We start from the raw sequence: 20,117 nt of genomic DNA, 5'->3' as shown, positions 1-20,117 counted from the left end.
TGCAATAAGTGAAAACTATAATTCTCAACCCGAATGTATTGTAATTTGCACCAAAACCCCAAAAAATAAATGGGTTTGGGTCCGATCCCACCAAGAGTGGACTAGCTCATTTTCCTGCATTGGATAAAAATTGATCTATGTCTCCCCTATACTCCCTCTCCCCCTGTTTTAAATATAAGGCGTGTGTTTTGGAAAGTTTAGTATATAAGGCATTTCACAGATTTCTTAGGACAATAAAGTCGTTTTTCCTAAATTGCTCGTTAGAGTATATTGAAATTAATTACCTCAGTCCATCAGTATGATCTTTTCTCCATGTACTTAGAGAGGGCAAAGTTAGAATAAATTTAAAATTTTAACTCCTAAACTGTTTCAAGCAACTGTTATTGTATGATGATTTATGCGTCTGAGTAATTGAAACCTCTAGTTTTATAAATCTCTGACTCTACGGGATTTGATTTGAAGTTGCTCTATTACCAGGGATTTTTTAGAACAGAGTTGCACCTAATACGGAGATTCAACCAGAATAACTTAGGCATAGGCTGTAAAGAAATGTTTACACATATGGAATGGGTCAACAATTTACCAGCTTGACTATAACTGGTAAAATGCACAACCGCGTTAATCCTCCTGTATAATTTAGGCAATCCATGCACCAGAATAGTTGGCCCATTCTTCTTTCTTTCCTTACTTACATGGTTACTTGGTCTTCATTACATTATATGCCAAGATCAAAACATACTTCTTCTCTTTCATATTGTGTAATTTATATTTAGTTCGGAATGCTGCTAAATAAACCAAACAGAAGAATAGTAATGCTAATTCTAGTGGCATTTCTTTAATTACTGCTCTTCATGTATACTTTGTATTTTTCTTTTTTTTTAGCATGCTCCTCATCATACAGCTGGTTTAATTTGCCTTTGGTGTTATTTCTTCAATGCTAAAATTGCTATTTTTGACACTATACAGCTTGTGAGAGATGATGTTTCCACAGTTGCCCTTGGCATTGCCGCATCAACAGCTTCCATAATTCTTGGAGGCGGCGCCAAAGGCAAATGTCTTGCACACGGATTATGATTCATCAGCCTATTGGGGGTGAATTATTTTTTTTTCTTTTTTTCATTTCTTTATGTAGGCTCATATGGTACTCGTCCGGTCCTTAATATAGAACCTAATTGTTGAGTTATTTTTTGTCCAATATAAGACTCATTTTTCATATTTATTAATTTTCTCTAGATTACCCCTATGGATACTCCCTCAACCATAATAAAGTAGAAGAAGAAGATGGGGTATTAAGAAAGATGATTATAGTATTTTAGGAAAAACGTGTCACATTTCTTATAGTTAATTAACTTAACTAACTTCCTTAATCTAATCAAATTAGTTAAATGGGTCTTATATTACGAGTCGGAGGAGTATTTTCTTATACCATATTCACACGCTTGTACATTTCTTCTTCTCCTTATTTTATTTAAAGAGGCATCACTAACGGTAACGGCACAAAGTTACAGGTAGGAATGTAGGATTGAACTTACGAGTTACTTCTCATTTATTGGATCACAAGGCTGTCGGCTCATGTGCATATATGCATTTGATCAAATAAGTTGAACCTCCTGTTTCCCCAAATGGCAGGGTATAGTTGCATGAATTCAAAGATCCCAAACATGAGAACGTCATCATATCCTTTGACTTAAATGTTTGTTGGCTTTCTGAGTAAATGGTTGCATGAATCCAAAGATTCCAAACACTGTCAATATTTTCTTTTCTTTTTTTTCTAGATTGGTGTGTTATGCCAATGTAACTGTTCTTTTTATACGAAAATTTTCTGGAAGGATGAAAATGAAAACCCCAATATTTGTCGGCAAGTACAGAGTTCGCTTTCTCCCATCGTTGTCAATTTATGAGCAGTTAGAGTATGAGACTGCAAATAACATATTTGGAACTTAGAAACAGACAGCAAAACGGGTCATTCATGTGATGTTGTTGTCTGTGAGTGGAGACCACATTTTAACATTTACCTAAACATGGAGACGCAACCGTCTATCATGTAAATAAGAATCAAATGGCAAAACAACATTGAAAGAAAGAGGGTCAATCACAATCACTCTGATCATATTGCCTACGCTTTTAAGACATTGTGCACATTGTTCTATTCTTTATCTTTTATTTTCTATCCGCTACCAACAATTACTTTGATTAAAACCACCTCATTGTTATGAATCTCCGTTGAGAAGCCCTACAAGTTTTATGTGATTTATAAGTTATCTCACATCGAAAAGTTTCACAAGTTTTATGTGACTTATAAAATTTTATAAGTTCAAGAGGATCTCCCTCATAATAGGTTAAGTGTTTGTTTGATACTCTTCCAGTTCTAAATGTAAGACCTTTATACTCACGAGTATAAGGGTTTTACATTTAGGACCGGAGGAGTATCAAATAAGCACTTATGAGTATGTTTCACGTAAGTTAAGATAAAAAAAATTTTTTCCATATATTTATATTGTATTCTGTAAATCACGATTGAAAAGCTACTTATAAAGTATTCCAAATAGATCCTAAGTCTTTTGGGATAAGGCTTTTTCTTTAAACTTGTCTTCATAACAATCCTCTTATTTCCTAAACATACAGTAAACAAACAAATTTACAAGAAAAAATCACTGAGGTCCCAAAAAAAAAAACCACAAAAACATTCCAATAACAAGTGATAAATTGTCATTTCTTATTATGAAATTTTTTATTACAAGCTACTTAATTGTTATTGAAATTTTTAGTACTTAATTATTATTAAATTTTTTTAGTAATTATATTTTTCGTTAAGAGTTATTGAAATTCTCCCAATTTATAAAAATGCTTTTCATGTGAGACTGTTTTAGAGTTTATGCTGTCCACTCAACACAACAAACACAAACCAAGTCAACTTGGGTGTGTCCCTCACCCAAGACCAAATTATTATCTCCGAATTTTAATATAAAAATTAGTTGATTAATATAAGTAGATTAAAAAAATTTGTTAAGTTAATTATTTATAATAAATAAATGTTATTTTTGCTAATCATGTGTATTAGTTAGAACTATTGTTTAATAAAATTTTTAACATGTACAACTACTACAAGAGTTATTTTAAAAAAATAGATAAATTTAAAAGATAAAATGGATTGAAGTTTTATGTTGAGAACCAAATTAAAAATCAAACTAAAATCGATAAGATAGGAGACAGTAACATTGAAGCTCCAATGCTGCCGACCCTACAGCACCTCAATTCAAATCCTCATTTGTTAATTGTTATTGCGTCTCCACTTTTCCCCCATTATTATCATTTTTTTTCAAAAATAATCAAATTATATTTGACATTTTTTTGGTTATTTTAGAACTTATACTCAACTCTTATTTGATTTAATTTTGCCAAAAAAAATTAACTTTTGGATATCAGATGTGCGTTTTAAAAAATAACCATGACTTAATTTGTTTATATTTAAAATATAATAATCTTTTGTTGGTGTTTCGTGTTAATTTAATAATGCTTACCCTTTATTCATAATAAAACAAAAAAAAAACTTTTTCTAATATGAAAATAAATTTTTTTTTTAACAATACTTGTCAAGATCACAAAAGGTATTAAACGGAACTTACCCTAGATTTGAAAACCATATATAATTAGAATCATTAGAAAAATGGAGGTTGCCGAATGAATGAGACTATTAATCAAGAGAATAATTAATGCCGTTTCAAAGTTTGACTGAAAATATTAAAAGATTTACATATGCATCATATTATACAAACAAGAAATTGATTCCAGAATCAAACTGAAAAACCTCATCTTCTGATTAACTTTGTTGACTTTTTATGCCTGCATTATTATTCTTTCATTCATAATATTCTAAATAGCGGGATTTTCTGGTGGTTAAGCGGCACAGAGTCATTGTGAATTAATTTAGCTTATTTTATTAATTTTTGAAAAACTCCTAATGATGAATTTCCCCACTACATCTCTTATGTTCCCATCTTTGTTTATCATAAATAAGTGTTGAACTCCATTAGAGATAAATTTAATAAGAAGTATTAAGAGTATATCTAAATGTCTATTTGTAATTAAGAAATTAATAAAATGGTGCCTTCTGGTTTGTGTAATTTAGAACACTTGCTTAATTGCAAACATGGTTAAAGTAAATTTTTGCTAAATCCATCCTTCAAAATATTTTAGGATACTTTGTCTTTCTATTTATAAGACCATATCAATAAGGTTTTAATACAAAACCCCTCATATAAGTTAATGAAATATTCATTACTCATAAACTAAAACGCTCAAATCTCTATTTTTCCCCCATCCCCTCTCCCACAATGAATCATACCAATTAAAGGCAATTTTGGAAAATTGCAACAACAAAAAAAATAATAAATTTAACTAACTTTGCTTGATTTCATTAATTTCATAAAATTAGTTAATGCAGGCTTATAAAAAAGATCAAAACGGGTACTTGTTTAAATATAAAGAAATATAGAGATAGTAACTACAAGAACTTAATTTATTATTAAAAAAGTAAAAATTAATCTAATTAGATACAATTCCTTTTTTTTCAAAGAAGAAACCAAGTGGCATTCCCAAAAATAGATATCATGTTTAAGAGACACAACCATCGACCAACTATGTCGGGTTTTGTTGTTGGAGACAGTTGATATTAATTGATAACAACTCTTTAATTATTGAATCACAACTTAACCCTAATGAGCTTTTAGGATTCAATTTGGATTAAAACAATCCACACTTTTCTCAGAAATAATATCAAATACGTGTGAAAGCATATAATCAAATCAAGACTCAAATTATTGTGTGATTAAAAAAAACCCACTTGGGTAGAGATTCAAGCAAGTGGTGTACACTTAAGTTAGACTCCTCCTTGCACAATTAAGCAACTTGCTTAAGCACAGGACATATGATAATTAACAAATATAAGTATCAAATTATTAAAAAATTAATGTTAATTATTAGGAGTAGGTAAATTATTGTACAAGCAAGAGTGCAAATGCAAGAATATTGATTAAAATAAAAATATTATCTCTAAAATTTAATATTACTTACGTCATAACCGGCGTGTACAATACTTTTGGGATTTTTTAGTTAAAAATTTCCATATGATATCCTTAGCTTTTAATTCACATATCATTTTCAGTTGCAACCATTTGCAACAACAGTACAATTTACGAAACTACTAGTTTATAAAACAGTGTGACTCTATGATTAGTCAGAAAAGGTTATGAAAGCAACCTTTTTCTACATATTTAAAACAATTTCAATTGGTTACCAAAACAAAACAAAAAATCGATTGCCATTTTTTAAATTGAATCGATTTTTTTTCTTTTTTTAGCTAAACAGCTCATGGATTGAATCGAATTAATAATAACTAAGGTCCACATTTCTATGCATGGAACAAAGTATACATGAATAAGGTTAAGAAATGAATTTATTCGGGTGGTTTTCACACTAGAGCAATATTGTCGTGAAAATTTTTTTAGTTCAATATTACTCTAAAAATTTCAAAATGTAACAATGTTAACTGTCCCATTAAAAAAACTAACATTTACTATTAACATTATTAATAGTAAAAAGTATTGTTATTCGTTTTGATACTTTCAAAACAACTTTGAACTCAAGAAAAATAATTTGCGACAACAAAAACTTTGAAAACATATTTGTACAGATATGTTGTATTTACTATTAGCCTGTAAATAATTCTACCTCTGGTCCTAAATATAAAAGCTATTTGACTAATTAAAGTAAATTAAAAAAACAAGTTAAGTTAGTTATTTGTAATACAAAAATATTCTTGTTAATCAAGTTTATGGGTTAGAACTACTATTATTAGGAGTATCTTGAAAAAAATGAATAAATTTGAGAGACAAAATGGATTAGGATCTTATATTTAGGACCAAAATAAAAGTTAAATAAGGTCTTACATTAAGAACCGGATGTACTACATTTTATTATCAATTAGCACTGAAAAGGAGTTATCACTCTTTAAATATAAAATTTTTTTGTTCAACTTTATATAACTGCAAAATATGGATTTGAAAATGTTATCTTTGATATACTCAAATATAACATACTATCTCCAATCCTTAATATAAAATCTCGTTTAACTTTTATTTTGATAATAGATATAAGATCTCAATCCACTTTGCCTCTCATATTTATATATTTTTTTAAGATAATCTTCTAATAATATTAGTTCTAACCAATATACTTGATTAGCAAGGATATTTTTAAAAAGAGAATACCTATTTATTACATTTAAGTAATTTAAACTTATTTCCTTAATCTCCTCAAATTAGTCAACTACCTCTTATAATTAAAGTCTGAGGTAGTATTTGGTATCTTATAATCACGTCAAAACAATTTATTATTAGCACATAATTAAATGTCATTAAAGGCCATGTTAATATTTTATCGAAATATCCTATTAAAAATATGCACTTGTCTACATTAAGACTAAAAAACAAAACGATTCCCAAATAATATATTTATATTGAAGGGCAGCGTTCAGCGATGAGAGCAGAAGAATCTGCGTTCGTGAGCTAATTAGCTAAACGACCGTCGTGGCCTCCATGCTTAGGCAACAATGAAAGCGCCATCTAAACGGCTACCAATATTGTAAAACAAAAATCTCCATTAATTTTAATTGTTGCTTAACGTCCCTTTCATTCTGTTTCATCCTATTCATTATTTCTTAATCAAATCTTAATCTTCCAATTAAGGAGAACGAGTTCCCATTTATTAATGATAATCATAAAAATGGGATTCTTTTACTTCGTCGAAAGGCTAAAATCTTTTCTCCTCAATTTCACAGACCACGCGGTTCCTAACTGTTGAACACTTCGAATTACCGCTGCACGAGTTTCATTTTCAATATAAACAAGAGACAAAAGAAAGCTACGCAGAATCTTCTGCAAAACCTTTCAGTTTCACCCCTAGATGCCACCATTCTGTCCCTAGGTTTCTAAAATATCTACATGCAAGGGTATCACTAACCATAGTCATCCTCAAAACTTTGTGAAGTTTCACAGTCAGTTTATAAAATTCTCAAGGATAAAATAGTTCATCTCCGGGGTTAGTTGGATAGTAAGTTGATTAACCTCAAGTTACGTACCTTTTTTGGGAAAGAATTATAAAGGTGCATATGCCAGGTTGACAGAGTTCAAAGGTGTGCAGGCTTATGGCATTGTGGGGTTGAATTTCGCTGATGATATAACCATAAAGGTGTGATCTTTTATGTCTAAACCTTCGTTTTGGAAAAGGGTTTGGTATGGTTAATGACAGTGGTTTCAGCGTACTATTCTATCCTGTAACCTGAAAGTACTAATAAAAACTTGAGTTTAGGACGGTCTCAAGAAGATTGAAGCAGTTGGAAGGCGGAATCAGAGGAAGAAGGAGATGGAAGGAAGGGGGTTTTCTGGGCTATATAAGAACACAAGTGAAGAGTTGTTTCTGAAGACAGTGATGGAAAGTCCTCTTGGAATGCCAGCACCAACCATGGAGATGTTGGGTTTCAAGGCCGTTTCTCAAAGTTTTCGCACGGACAGTGAGGAGCTCTTCAAACGCTGGCTAACAAATGGAGAGGCAAGCCTATTATTCTAGATCATATCGCAGCTTTTGCTTTCAAGTTCTCAGAATTCCTGAGTTTTCTTTCTCTGATTTCTACATATTCAACCCCACATGCTAGTTGACCTTCTAGCATTTGATTCTTGGACTAAAACAGTAGCGTTTGGATTTTTATTCAGAACCCTCTAGTTTTCAAGATAAAATTATTCTATGTAGCCCAGATATCCTTGAAGTTCATGTGTTTTAAACTGCGCATGCTAGTTGATTTTCAGCATTTAGTTCTTGGAATTTTTGTTCAGAATATCTTCTCACTAGTTTTCAAGACAAGGATCTGATCACAAGAAGTTTCTACCCCGAACAAATCCAGTTACTCACTTGATGTATCTTTGTTTCTTCAATCAGGCTTACAATTCAACAAGCATCGGACATAATAGTCGATTATCACAGAGGTGAGTCTGTCACTGAAACACACGTTAGAAACATGTCAATTGGGTGCGTTTCATAAGAGATTTGACCATTTTATTTTTGTTCTCATGGTATAGTCTGACACTTTACCTTTCATCACATTTATACTTGATTTGTTTGTCAATTTTCCTCGTGAAGATTTCGCATTTCCTGAAGCTTCCTTCCTGGTTTCTGTCTAATCCTGATAGATCATGATTCTCTTGTAACTGCAGGATATCCACTGACCTAGCCAATTTGTCTAATCCACAACATGTTGGTGTGATTTCAGAGGAAAAAAGCAATGAAAAAGTATATACACAAGATAACCTTATGGTCGATGATGCTTCTTTTGATTGTAGTGAAACTCCGATCAGGTAATTATATGCAATATTTTCTTTCTCAGTATTGCATTCCGATTTCTTAATTATCTTTCTTGTAGCTTGCTTTGGTCTAGAAAGTAGTTTGTAATTGGGTCTGCTGTCAATTTTCATCAGAGATGCTGCTGATAGAGAGCTGCAAGCTGGTAACTTGTTTCTGGCAAAGGTTTGTTTTGTTTATATCAATACTACATCCATTTGTGAAGACTTAGAATCTTCATGTTTATTTGATCTGCTATTGTGAATTCAGGCTTGGTTCCTTAGTGATCAGCGAATGACAAGAAGCCGGTCCTCGGAATTGAGGTATCCTCATCATCTTGCATCTGTTCATCAAAATCATTTGCACAAATGCATTTTCAAATTATGCCAAGGAAAGTCTCATCATCTTGCTGTTAAAGGCTAAATTTGTTTTCTTCTGTGTTTTTCGCGTTCATACTGAATTCATGCATGATATTATGAGATATACTTGTTGTTACTGTCTCTGTGTCTCACGATTGGGAATTATATTTTATTGTTCAAGAAGAAGAAAAAGTTCTGTATCTTTATTGATATGATTTCTTCCCCCCCCCCCCCCCCCGGTAGGCGAAGGTATGTTGAAATGCAAAATGCACAAGCAACACAAGGTATGGAGCCCATACACCTGGTCCCTCGTGATGGCGTTGCTGAAACATTGAAACAAGAAGGTTCAAATGTAAATGGCTTTGGTTACCTTTCTCCTTGCGAGCTTCCAAACCAGAAGGCTACCTTCATGTCTCCATCAAACTCATCTTCATCTACCTTCAATACACCACGAATGGGTGATGCAGATAAAGTTTCAACTTGTGTGAGCATGCTAAAAGGTACATTGGAACGTAAGAGACTCAGCAATCATATAGAGAAAGAAGCTGCAGAGGATAGCTCCAATGGCATCTTTGGTGCTCAAAGTGATTTTGCCAAAACTGTTTTTATGGAAGGACAAGAAAACTGGATTTATCAGATGCAAATAAATTTCCAAGGAGCATCTAATGGTGAAGTTAAGGACCGTGGAGTTCCACAAACGCTTGAAGGATCTATGAACCTTGACATGGATAGTTTTGCAAATCAGACAAACGCAATATGTGTTGGAACAGCTTCGCGAGAACCATCTCAAAGTGAATCTTCTGCTGCTGCACCAGTAGTTTCATCTGGTTTAGATGCAATTGAAGGTCCAAGCATCTCAAGTCAAACACCATGTGAAAACACATGGAAACAAGTGGGAGTGAGTAAAAATTCAGAAAATAGAGTCAAAGGTATAAATACAATATGATGACAAAATTGCATGAAATTTCCCAATATTTTTCATTTACTTTAGCATCATTAAAATGGGACAATAGTTTTGCTTTCTCACATTGGAGCCACTTTTTGTGTCATTCTCAATAACTTTCATGTTTTCTTCTCAGCATTCAATGCCCTAGAGAAATTGAATCACTCAGACCCGATAACATTTTATTGAAAACCCACGCTCTTTCTGAATAATAACTATCATTTAGGTCAGAAAAAGAGCAGATATGTCCCTTCTTTTTTTCATTTGCAAACATTGTCCATCTAATATTATACTACAATTGTGTTTCTGTGAACTTGCAGGTTTCAGAGAACAGATAATGGATAATCTGAAAGATGATCGGAAGGTATAACCTAAACTAAGACCAATGGAACTTAAGCTCCATAATAAGGAGTGATCACGGAAATTTATGCTTTTAACAGTTTTTTCCTATGATAATGTTGCTAATCTTAATTGTGCAGAGGAGAAGTCTAGAAAGATATGGATCTGTAACATCAGCTGTATCAGGTAACGATCAATGTCCTAATACAGTTCCCATTTTCTAAGCATACACCATGACTTGGATTAACCTCATTACTTTAATTAAACTATTCTGATACTTTGGATTTTACTTTCAAAAACCTTGGATTCTCTTTCATGGTGCTGCTTGTGTGGTTAGAGATATAACAGTAAGATCAAAAGTTTCTTAACCTAGACGGACCACCCACCAAAAGCCAAAAAATCCCATCATCTTGTAATTAAAGAGTTTTTCATGAGGCTTATTAGGTTTAGATACTCCAAATGTCATATTCGCTTGTAGATGCATAACATAAACTAAAGTAAATGTTCAAACAAATTGTGCAGAGGACAAGGGGGATGCCACAAAAAAGCGGCGAGTGGAGCGATCAAGGAAGTATGTAAAATTATATATACAGACAGTCTCTCTTCTCACATAATACTGTTGAATCATGTCAGAATTAAAGATCAAAACTTTACTTCAAGAGGATCACTGTGCATTTCTCAGCTCTTTTGCCAATAACCTTGTCATGCAGAATGGCTGAGGCGAAGGAAAGGAATTCGACGCCACCAGTTCCATCAGATATGCAAGCTGTCTTGAAGCGATGTGAAAACCTTGAGAAGGAAGTTAGATCCCTTAAACTTAATCTGTCCTTCATGAACAGGTAATATAAGTCAATTACAATTAAATGACTAAGAAAGCATTGGTATTACAGAATCACATAGAGGCAATCAATTATCAATTATGAGTACAGAGAATCATGAACTAACGTTAAAGAACTGTGCTTCGAATTTTCAGGAAGGATTCTGAGCAAACAAAGCAGATCGAGGAACTTCAAAAGCAAAACGAAGAATTAGCAGATGAAAAGGAGCGCCTTTTAGAGGAAATTGAAAGGATTGTATCAGAAACCGGCAAGATTTAATATTTGGTTTCAATCCCATTAATCTTTTACCTTCCTCAGAAACAATGTGGTAGCCCAGACAGGCTGTGATAAAGGGGAAAAACAATCACCACGAAGTCAAGAGTTTTAGCGACCTGATTACCTGAGAACCTCCGGAGTCTCCGCAAAACATTTGTTTATCTCTGAATGTCACTGGCATGCCCATGTAATAGTGAAATGCTAAGTCTTAACAGTTATCAATGTTTGTGATTTTGGAAGCTCGGTCTAGAATACGATTCCAAAATTTTTTTGACAAATCTTAGCATGAAATCCTCATATATGTAAGAAAAATTATCACTGACAGAAAGACATGACACTTCGACGAAAACTAGGATATTCAAGCGGTGAACTTTGAATTTGCCATGAGTATTGTTGAACACATGTTCGACACCTGTTTCTCTTAAGTTTAAGGCAAAAAGAGGATTCTTCAGGTGTTTCTGTAAACTGCTACCTCTGGTCTTATTTATAAAAACTTGTTGACTAATTTGAGGAGATTAAGAAAAGAAGTTAAGTTAGTTATTTGTAATAAATATGTGTTATCTTTCCTAAAATATCCTTACTAATCAAGTACATTAGCTAAAACTATTATTATTAGAAGGATTATCTTAGAAAAAAAAATACATAAATATGAAAAACAAAGTGGATTAAAGTCTTATATTTACGACTAAAGCAAAAATCCACAAAATCTTGTATTAAAAACTAGAGCTAGTATTTATTAAGAAATAGGTTAAAAAATTTTAAAAAAACACATGTTTGAATACCAAAGTATTGTGTTTTTCTTTTGAAAAAATTGATGAGAAAGGTAATAAACAAAATTTTGTCATTTAAATTTTCATTGCGAAGTGCTAAAAGCCACGTGAAGTAGTGGGAATTGGATAATCACCACAATGGTTGATTACTCTTGCCAAAAAGAAGGCAAGGTGATTGAATGTAAACTGATTTAAGATCGTTATGGAAGCCATTACACAAGCAAAAATTACAGTTCAGATAGAATTTATAATGCAGTCATTATATTTCATTAATAGCTAGTACTGAACCATGACTTGATTCAATTTTATAATTCTGAGACTGTCATCTGAACTATACAAACTTCTTTCTACACAGATCGATTACAAATAAGTCTATGGAGCCACCATTAATTTATCAAACGACAATAATGCTATCAGCTGCAGCTATAATGATACAAGGTAATTAAATGAAAGGACATGGCACTTCAATAAAACAAGTGCCACAACTCATGAAATCCTGAAAACTGAATATATCCATCAGACCGAGACTCTTCCGATTTTGTAGCCGACCAAAGCACAAAACATTTGATGAGAACACCATTGACAGGTGGAGGAGATAACATGTGGCAGAAGCTCAATGCGGTGAAGAAAACAGCCGCTGTATGAACCTAAGCAAGGCTATGGAGATCAAAGAAGTTGAAAACCCAGTTACAACCCCAGCTATCATTTCCCACTTCAAAATCTTGACCCTTGCCTTGCCGGTACTCCAGGAATTCACCATCTCTATGGTCCTGATGATCCACACACAATAATCAGGAAAAAAAATTATATGATATGCTATATTCAAGCACATTCACAGAGGTCAATCAAACAACATTTCCAATAAAGTTAAGGTTAATGAATGAGATAGAGCCCAAAACACCTCTTCTTTTCTTTCAATCAGTACCATGTAAGAACTTGTCAAACGAAGAGTATGAGAAATATCATCCCTCTGGGTACAAGCTACCCAATTACAACCATCATAAAATTTATGAGAAAGAAATATATCCGGGGTAAACATGAAAAGAGGCACAGATAACTGCAACTAATAGGAAGTACCAACCATGGGTAAACAAATCATTATTTGAAGCAGGCCGAACAAAGCTTCATTTTGAGCACCAAGCCACCAATGGCTTATCCATTTCAAAATCCAAACCCCACCCCCTCAGCCCTATAAATTGGGAAAAGGGAAAAAACTGTTGTTGTCCTAATGCTTTATCAGAAACTTTTATCCACATTAGGAAGTTCTAACTATTTTTCATTTTCCATCACCAAAACATGTGTTGAGCCACACATTTAGAGGCCATTTCATTAAAATGTTAAGAAGTACAATAGCACAGAGTGATAAAGGAAAAGTTGAGAGATAACAAACACCCCCTGCTGCACAGAACAATCTAGATGCATTTTCTTCTCTAAAAAGATCACTGGTCCTACGAATCTGATTCAGCTTTTTATTTGAACAATCGACAGATGTCTTTGAATTAAAATACAAACTTTAATCCAGCGCTTATTTGTACGGAATGATACAATGTTAAGAATGTTTAGTCTCCTGTGATATCCAGAGAACAGGTAATGCAATTAATAATTAGTATGTCGAGGGTTAATAAGTACTCACAGAGTGAAATATTGTCTAATTGTGTCCATAGTCGATTTCTCATCCGCATGGCAACCGAAAATATCATGTTGATCTAATCGCACTTTGGGGACGCCAGATGTGTACCAGCAGTTATAAGTCTCATTGATCTAACCAAGGATGAAGAGAAAATTTCTTTAAAATACCAGCGCTGAAGGCCTAAACAAGTAATAATCGTTATACATGACATCATAAAGAATTTTAGACGTATTCAATGAAGCCATGTCTACAAATATATATTGACTGAGATCATAAGTTGTGACCCCAACCTTGAATTTATATTGGGTCAACCATGCAGCACCAAAATTGGGCCTGCAATAAAGAGGAAGGGCTTCATTTGGAGCCTCTGCAAATGCATACATTGTCTGACCTGAAAGGACATCTTTATATTCTACCTGACAAGGAGTTGAAAATATATTATAACGAGCTAAAGAAAACATGGATTGCCATGTACACAAACATCTGTATGGAGGGAAAAAAATGTAATTTGAACTATTAAAAGAAAAATGTGCATGGCTCTGATGAAGAAGGGACAAGTATGGGGGCACCAAAAAGAAGAAAGATTAAAATTTGCCAATACTAGGAGTAATTAAACCGATATGCTAAAATACCTTGAATATGGAAGCCCAATAATAGTCATAATAGCAGCGAAATTTGCTTCTTTGAAAGGGATGGGATATATGCTTTGCTTTATAATTCGGTAAACCAAAATTACAACTCTTGGATGACCTTATGTCAACACCTGTAAAAGAATACAATTTAGCACTAGAAAAAATAAATTCTACAAAGAACAAATCATAGTCCATTTGACTTTCAATCAAATAAAAGTCAGGATGAAAAAAATCTAACTTAAATCAATCTTCCAATTATTTGAAATAAACAATTTTAAAAGATGTAAAGGGCATGAAGCTTCATACAAACATTCTTGTTTCACAACTCTTCACTCTAAAAAAGTTGGGATTTGACAAGCCTTATAATCTAAACATGTTCACTGCGTGAAAATGTTTTCATGATCCATATCTCCAACCTTGCAGTTAGGACACCTCCAAACTTTGACTTAACTATAAAAAACTTTTCACACCAATAAAAAAATATAAATCTGACGGCCTACCAATTTTTTCTGAGTTAAGTTTCTTTTGAAACACACGGCCATTGTAAGAAAAATTCCAAACAAATGCAAATATTATAACCTTTAACGTTTTAATTTGCCCCATTCAAACCTTATCTAAGATCTAGCTATATTGCATGGAGTAGGTTTTGCAGTGCTTCTCTGGTAGGACTTTTGTTTAGATTCCACAGAGATCCCTTTTTTTTTTCACTGGGCTTGTCTATGGACATCTCCAGCTCTCCATTATTCAATTGCCTTAAAATATTTAAAACAATAATTTTAACCATATAGAAATCTTGAGGCATGACCATAGAGGGTTGAGAGGTCAAATTCTCCGCATTTAAAACCTTTAAAGGAAGAGACCAGCATCTCATTTACTACAAACTCTTGGAAGTCTTTCAGCTAACTACAAGCATCTTTCTGAGTTCTCTTCAAAGACAGAACCAGGTATATTGATTTGGCTGCCCCAAAGGTATTTCACTGGTCCAATATAAGTTCTTCTCTGGCCAATTCATTGGTCCAATATAGACTAGCATTCAGCGCAGCATGAATAGCTAGAATTGTCTAGATGGGTGCACTACAATCCGTCACTAAGCAGAAATACAATATGTAGAAATATTCAAAATTAGGAATTACTATGTCAAGATACGGAAAATAACATCCAGTAGCGTGTAAGGCTAGACCGCACGATAAAGAGCGCCCCAAAAAAAAAAAACAACGAACAAGCCCATAGGTTTGAGTTTTTGGCTCTTCCCAAGTTACTTTTCCGAGCTGGGTTCAGCAATAGAAGATTCTAATTCTCGAGCGAGGCCACGCAGAACAGTACATTCGCTGTATTTTCACGCTAATTATCAGAAAAAGAATAATAAAATACACTTCCAAAACAATTGAAGCTAGACTAGAAATTACCGGAGATTTCAACGAAGGAAGAAAAAACTCACCGCTAGATACAATCTTACACTGAGAAGGCAGGGAAATAGGGTTCGAAATTGATAAATTCGTGCTCAGCACAACTGTAAAACCAACCAAAAAGGGAAGCGATAAGAAGAATAAGATGGACAGTAGAAGACCGACAATCCACCGCAGTGTAACAATAGAGAAATTCTCCTTCTTGTGCCCTTCAGATTCCGGGACCTCCTGGGTGGAATCCATGATTTTAAGAAAGCTAAAAACTTATTGACCCACCGGCCACCGGAACCATTTATCCGGTGAGCGGAGCTTTGCACGCGGCGGTTAGAGCAATTGATCTATGCGGCTATATGCAAAGCATATTTACCAGTCTGAAGAAAGAGAAGAAGACAGTTTGACATGGATTTTTTTTTTTTGGGAAGAGTTCGATCCCCCTTCGATCAAGTCAGAGTCGCTTATATTTACTGCTCATTTATCGATAGGTTAAGGTGCGTCTAACACCTCTAACCATTTTTTCAGGTACGTCCAGTATTCTAAGATAATTTTTGATACATCCAATGTCTCAAACTAATTAAAATGATGTGTCTATATCTCAGGCTAATAGAAAAGTTAAGTTTGACCATTACCTTGCTGACTCAGTTGAAGGTTGATTGAAAAATCCTACATAGCGGACACACAGGCATCTGATGTGTATTATTTTGACTGAAAATTCAATTTATTTCCTCTTCTTCTAATGTTTATCTTCTACCAGTTTTTAAACTTTCAAAAAAGAAAGACCATCGACCCACCCTCTTAAATCCTGGTATATGTACCACCCATTCAATCTCATCCTTATCTTTAACATTTTATCCCATTTCTTCCACCACTCTGATTTGAAACCGTAATCGTTGTCATAGCACACTTCCGTCTCCGTTTCTATCAACTCCTCATCCGACTTGCATTTGCTTTCGTCATCGTAGAATACAGTAAACTGTCCCTTGGTCACTCCGTCGACGTTGCTGTCACCTCTCGAGAAAACACTGATTGCCACCGAGCTCGTCTCGGAAGGTTCAGTCAAAATAATACATATTAGACGCTTGCGTGTCCGCCATGTAGGATTTTTCGGTCAACCTTCAGCTGAGTCAGCAAGATAACGGTCAAATTTAATTTTTCTGTTAGCTTGGGATATAGACGCATCGTTTTAATTAGTTTGGGACACTGGATGTAACAAAAATTACTTCAGGACACTGGGCGCACCTGGAAAAATAGTTTGGGGTGATGTTCACACCTTAACCCGTCAAAATAATACACATCAGACGCTTGTGTGTCCGTCATGTAGGATTTTTCGGTCAACCTTCGGCTAAGTCAGCAAAGTAACGGTCAAACTTAACTTTTCTATTAGATTGGGATATGGGCACACTGTTTTGATTAGTTTGGGATACTAGATACATCAAAAATTACTTTAGGACAATAGGTGCACCTAGGAAAATAGTTTGGGGTGCTGGGCGCACCTTAACCCGTCAAAATAATACACATTAAATGCCTACGTGTCCGCCATGCAGGATTTTTGGTCAACCTTCGGCTGAATCAGCAAAGTAATGGTCAAATTTAACTTTTCTATTAGTTTAAGATATGAGCGCACTGTTTTAATTAGTTTGAGATACTGGATACGTCAAAAATTACTTTAGGACAATGGGCGTACCTGGAAAAATAGTTCGGGTTCAGGTTAAAAAATCCTAAATTTTTCTTTCATTGGAATTTTTTTTTGGACCTTGTCTTTCATTTGAATTGACTCGTGTATTAAAAAAAAAAGCATGCTTTTCATCAATCATATGGAGCTAAAAAAAATTTTTATTCATACATAAGCAAGACCAGGCATTTTAACTAAATGAAGGGGAAGTATTTTTAATCTTCTAATGGAAACTAAATGAGCATGTTTTTCAATTGGCAAAATTTTAATCTTTTAACTTTACATATTTTTTTTATATTTTGATGCTTTAATTTTATAAAATGTATTTAAAGGATCAAATATACGCCAATAATTAAGGGACCAGACAGTCCGACCTCGGTTATACTTGTTAATGGTTTAGTTTGGACAAAAACAAAACCACTTACATAGTTGAGCCAAATTAGACTAGAGTTGAACTGTCACCGACTAGAATCTGGAATTGGATTGAGAACTAAAACGGCTTTCAGAAAACTGAGAGTTTTTTAGCCTAACTGAAAAAATGCTTAAAAATTTAAAAAAATTATATGAAAATATAAAAAATTGACCCCCTTCAAAAATCTTAATAGTTTTTTAGACTATTTGTTATCATATAGTATTATTTTATTGAAAACTTCATATAATGTGATACTAAAACCATGAGCTATTGGACTTTTTGCTTCAACGTCTGGTCTAACTTTTTAAACAATATTTTAACCATAATGAATTAATAATTTTTAATATTATTAAATATTTTAAGCATAAATAAATTTAAATATATACTATCTCCGATCCTAAATATATGAGTTAATTAACTAATTTTGAGTAAATTAAGAAAATAAGTTAAGCTAGTTATTTGTAATAAATATATATATTTTATTTCCTAAAATAACCCTAATAATCAAGTTTATGAGTTAGAACTATTATTACTAGAAAAACTATTTTGAAAAAAAATGAATAAATATGAGAGACAGAGTAAATTGAGATCTTACATTTAGAATTAAAATAAAAATTACACAAGATCTTATATTAAAACACTGAAGCAGTAAAGTTTTAGCACATTTTCAATTATTTGTGAGTTATGAGTATATCATTATACTAGCTTGTCAAGTCAACATAATTTTAGATTATCTAAATGTATTTCTAAATTATTTATTAATTTGATAATTTTCATATAAATATATTAATTATATATAATATTATTTTTAATTAATTATTATGTCACCAATTTAATCAAACGTCTAATCGTTTTGAGTCATGACTCGTGAAACTTTCAACTTAACTTCTAGTCCAGCTAAAAACATTAATATACACTCGCCTTTATTTTTTTTCAATTCGACCACCCCCCCCCAAGTACTTTTTTTTTTTGGCCAATAACAACCGCACAGCTTACTGGCCTTCCAACGTGGTTCCAACAAAGATGTTTGTAGCGAGTCCTTTTAAGCCATACAGTCGCTCTGAGAGATAGTGCAATTAATCACCCACTGAAATAGTACCCAATGGAGACAATAAATTTGATACGAAATGGGAAGTGGAGAGACCAAATCTTATTTTGATTGGGACTTTGAAATGAGACATCACTATGACATTATATTATGAGTCACTTGTAACTTTTTTTCTCATATTAAAATGTGCATTGTTGGCAAAATATAAAATCAAGAGTGCATTAAATCAATAAAGGCTTTCCAAATTCATCCTTATTAAAAACTTTTTTTCCTTCTCTATATTTACAAATCATTAAATAACAATAAGGTTGAAAAATAATTGTTAAACATCTTATAAATAACTTATACTACTCCCGTTCTTAATATAAATCACTTGTAACGAATTCTTGTATATCAATAAATACATTAAATTTGACATTTTTTTGTAAATTTCACTCTTATTAAAATTTTTCTCTTTATATTTATAAATCGCTTTTGTATCTCTCCCTTCTTTCTCTATTTTCAACATTAGAAAGCAAACATTTACGAGGTGTTTGACGACATGATGAAACCATGGTTTGGATTCCAAATTTGCCAAACAGTGAGGAAAATTAACAAACTGTAATTTTGGGCCAAAACCATAGTTTCAGAAAAAGTGAATCCATTCTGTTTCTAGCTTAAATTAGAGAGTATGATTATGCCTGTCAAAGTAGATCTCAACGATAATATGATTTTAACACTCATCAATTAATTTTTTATAAACATATTTAATCTCCTATTTTATAAATATATACACATATTAATTATTTATTAATTCCATTATCTTATATATTATTAATTATGTTGGTAAAAAATATATTATTAATAATTTTATTCCTTCAAATTAAAATACATTATAGAATCTATTTTTATGTAATTATCATACTAACTTATACTACCTCCGGTCATTAATATAATATCCTGTTGACTTTTATGTTGGTCTTAAATATAAGATCTCAATACATTTTGTCTCTTATATTTACTCTTTTTTTTCTAAAATAGTCCTTCTAATAATTATAGTTTTAACCAACATACTTGATTAGTAAGGATATTTTAGGAAAGACAACATCTATTTATTACAAATAATTAACTTAACTTTTTTTCTTAATTTTCTCAAATTAGCCAACTGACTCTTATAGTTAGGACCGGAGGTAGTACCTTTTTTAGTAATTTGCACGTATAAAAAGTACTTTTGATAACAATAATTCAAATATTCTCACTTTATCAAGATTATTTTTTCATAAAATTTATTCTTTCAAGAATCTATTCTCCAAAAGCTATTTTTCAAATCATATTTTAGGGTGTGTTTGGGTGACACCCCAAACCATGGTTTGGGAAATAAATCACCCCAACACCCACCCAAAAACGAAAACCATGGTTTTGGAAAAAGCAAAAATTTTTTGCTT

The 20,117-nt window shown here is 32.7% G+C and overlaps 2 protein-coding genes across 2 annotated transcripts; one reads left to right on the top strand and one right to left on the bottom strand.

The window, feature by feature from the left end:
* The first annotated feature begins 7,330 nt into the window (after positions 1-7,330).
* On the top strand, positions 7,331-11,505 carry LOC114715312 (protein CYCLOPS-like). Its single transcript, XM_028900116.1, has 11 exons — positions 7,331-7,608; positions 7,993-8,039; positions 8,268-8,408; positions 8,529-8,577; positions 8,662-8,714; positions 8,994-9,679; positions 10,014-10,057; positions 10,173-10,218; positions 10,555-10,603; positions 10,743-10,871; positions 11,006-11,505. Exons 1-11 carry the CDS (start codon positions 7,423-7,425, stop codon positions 11,127-11,129), a joined length of 1,554 nt encoding a protein of 517 aa, XP_028755949.1. The 5' UTR covers positions 7,331-7,422; the 3' UTR covers positions 11,130-11,505.
* A 640-nt stretch (positions 11,506-12,145) lies between these two features.
* LOC114715314 (uncharacterized) lies at positions 12,146-15,928 on the bottom strand. Its single transcript, XM_028900117.1, has 5 exons — positions 15,597-15,928; positions 14,159-14,289; positions 13,817-13,942; positions 13,530-13,657; positions 12,146-12,666 (listed from the first exon to the last, which is right to left on the bottom strand). The coding sequence occupies exons 1-5, from the start codon at positions 15,805-15,807 to the stop codon at positions 12,510-12,512; spliced, it is 753 nt and encodes a 250-aa protein (XP_028755950.1). The 5' UTR covers positions 15,808-15,928; the 3' UTR covers positions 12,146-12,509.
* Positions 15,929-20,117: the final 4,189 nt, after the last annotated feature.

This window comes from Neltuma alba, unplaced genomic scaffold (assembly GCF_004799145.2).
Source record: "Neltuma alba isolate B1F8T4 unplaced genomic scaffold, ASM479914v2 tig00011586_pilon, whole genome shotgun sequence".
NCBI lineage: Eukaryota > Viridiplantae > Streptophyta > Magnoliopsida > Fabales > Fabaceae > Neltuma > Neltuma alba.
The sequence above is the reverse complement of the archived record's forward strand: the minus strand, read 5'-3'. Positions and strand labels throughout refer to the sequence as shown.

What these genes read in the sequence shown, in the direction of transcription:
- LOC114715314 (XM_028900117.1), bottom strand. Translation starts at nt 15,807, where the DNA reads ATGGATTCCACCCAGGAGGTCCCGGAATCTGAAGGGCACAAGAAGGAG. An exon ending in GTGTAAGATTGTATCTAGCG is followed by an intron (nt 14,290 to 15,596) that starts GTGAGTTTTTTC and finishes ATTCTTTTACAG; the next exon opens with GTGTTGACATAAGGTCATCC. An exon ending in ATTGGGCTTCCATATTCAAG is followed by an intron (nt 13,943 to 14,158) that starts GTATTTTAGCAT and finishes ACTCCTTGTCAG; the next exon opens with GTAGAATATAAAGATGTCCT.
- LOC114715312 (XM_028900116.1), top strand. Translation starts at nt 7,423, where the DNA reads ATGGAAGGAAGGGGGTTTTCTGGGCTATATAAGAACACAAGTGAAGAG. An exon ending in AATAGTCGATTATCACAGAG is followed by an intron (nt 8,040 to 8,267) that starts GTGAGTCTGTCA and finishes TTGTAACTGCAG; the next exon opens with GATATCCACTGACCTAGCCA. An exon ending in TGTAACATCAGCTGTATCAG is followed by an intron (nt 10,219 to 10,554) that starts GTAACGATCAAT and finishes CAAATTGTGCAG; the next exon opens with AGGACAAGGGGGATGCCACA.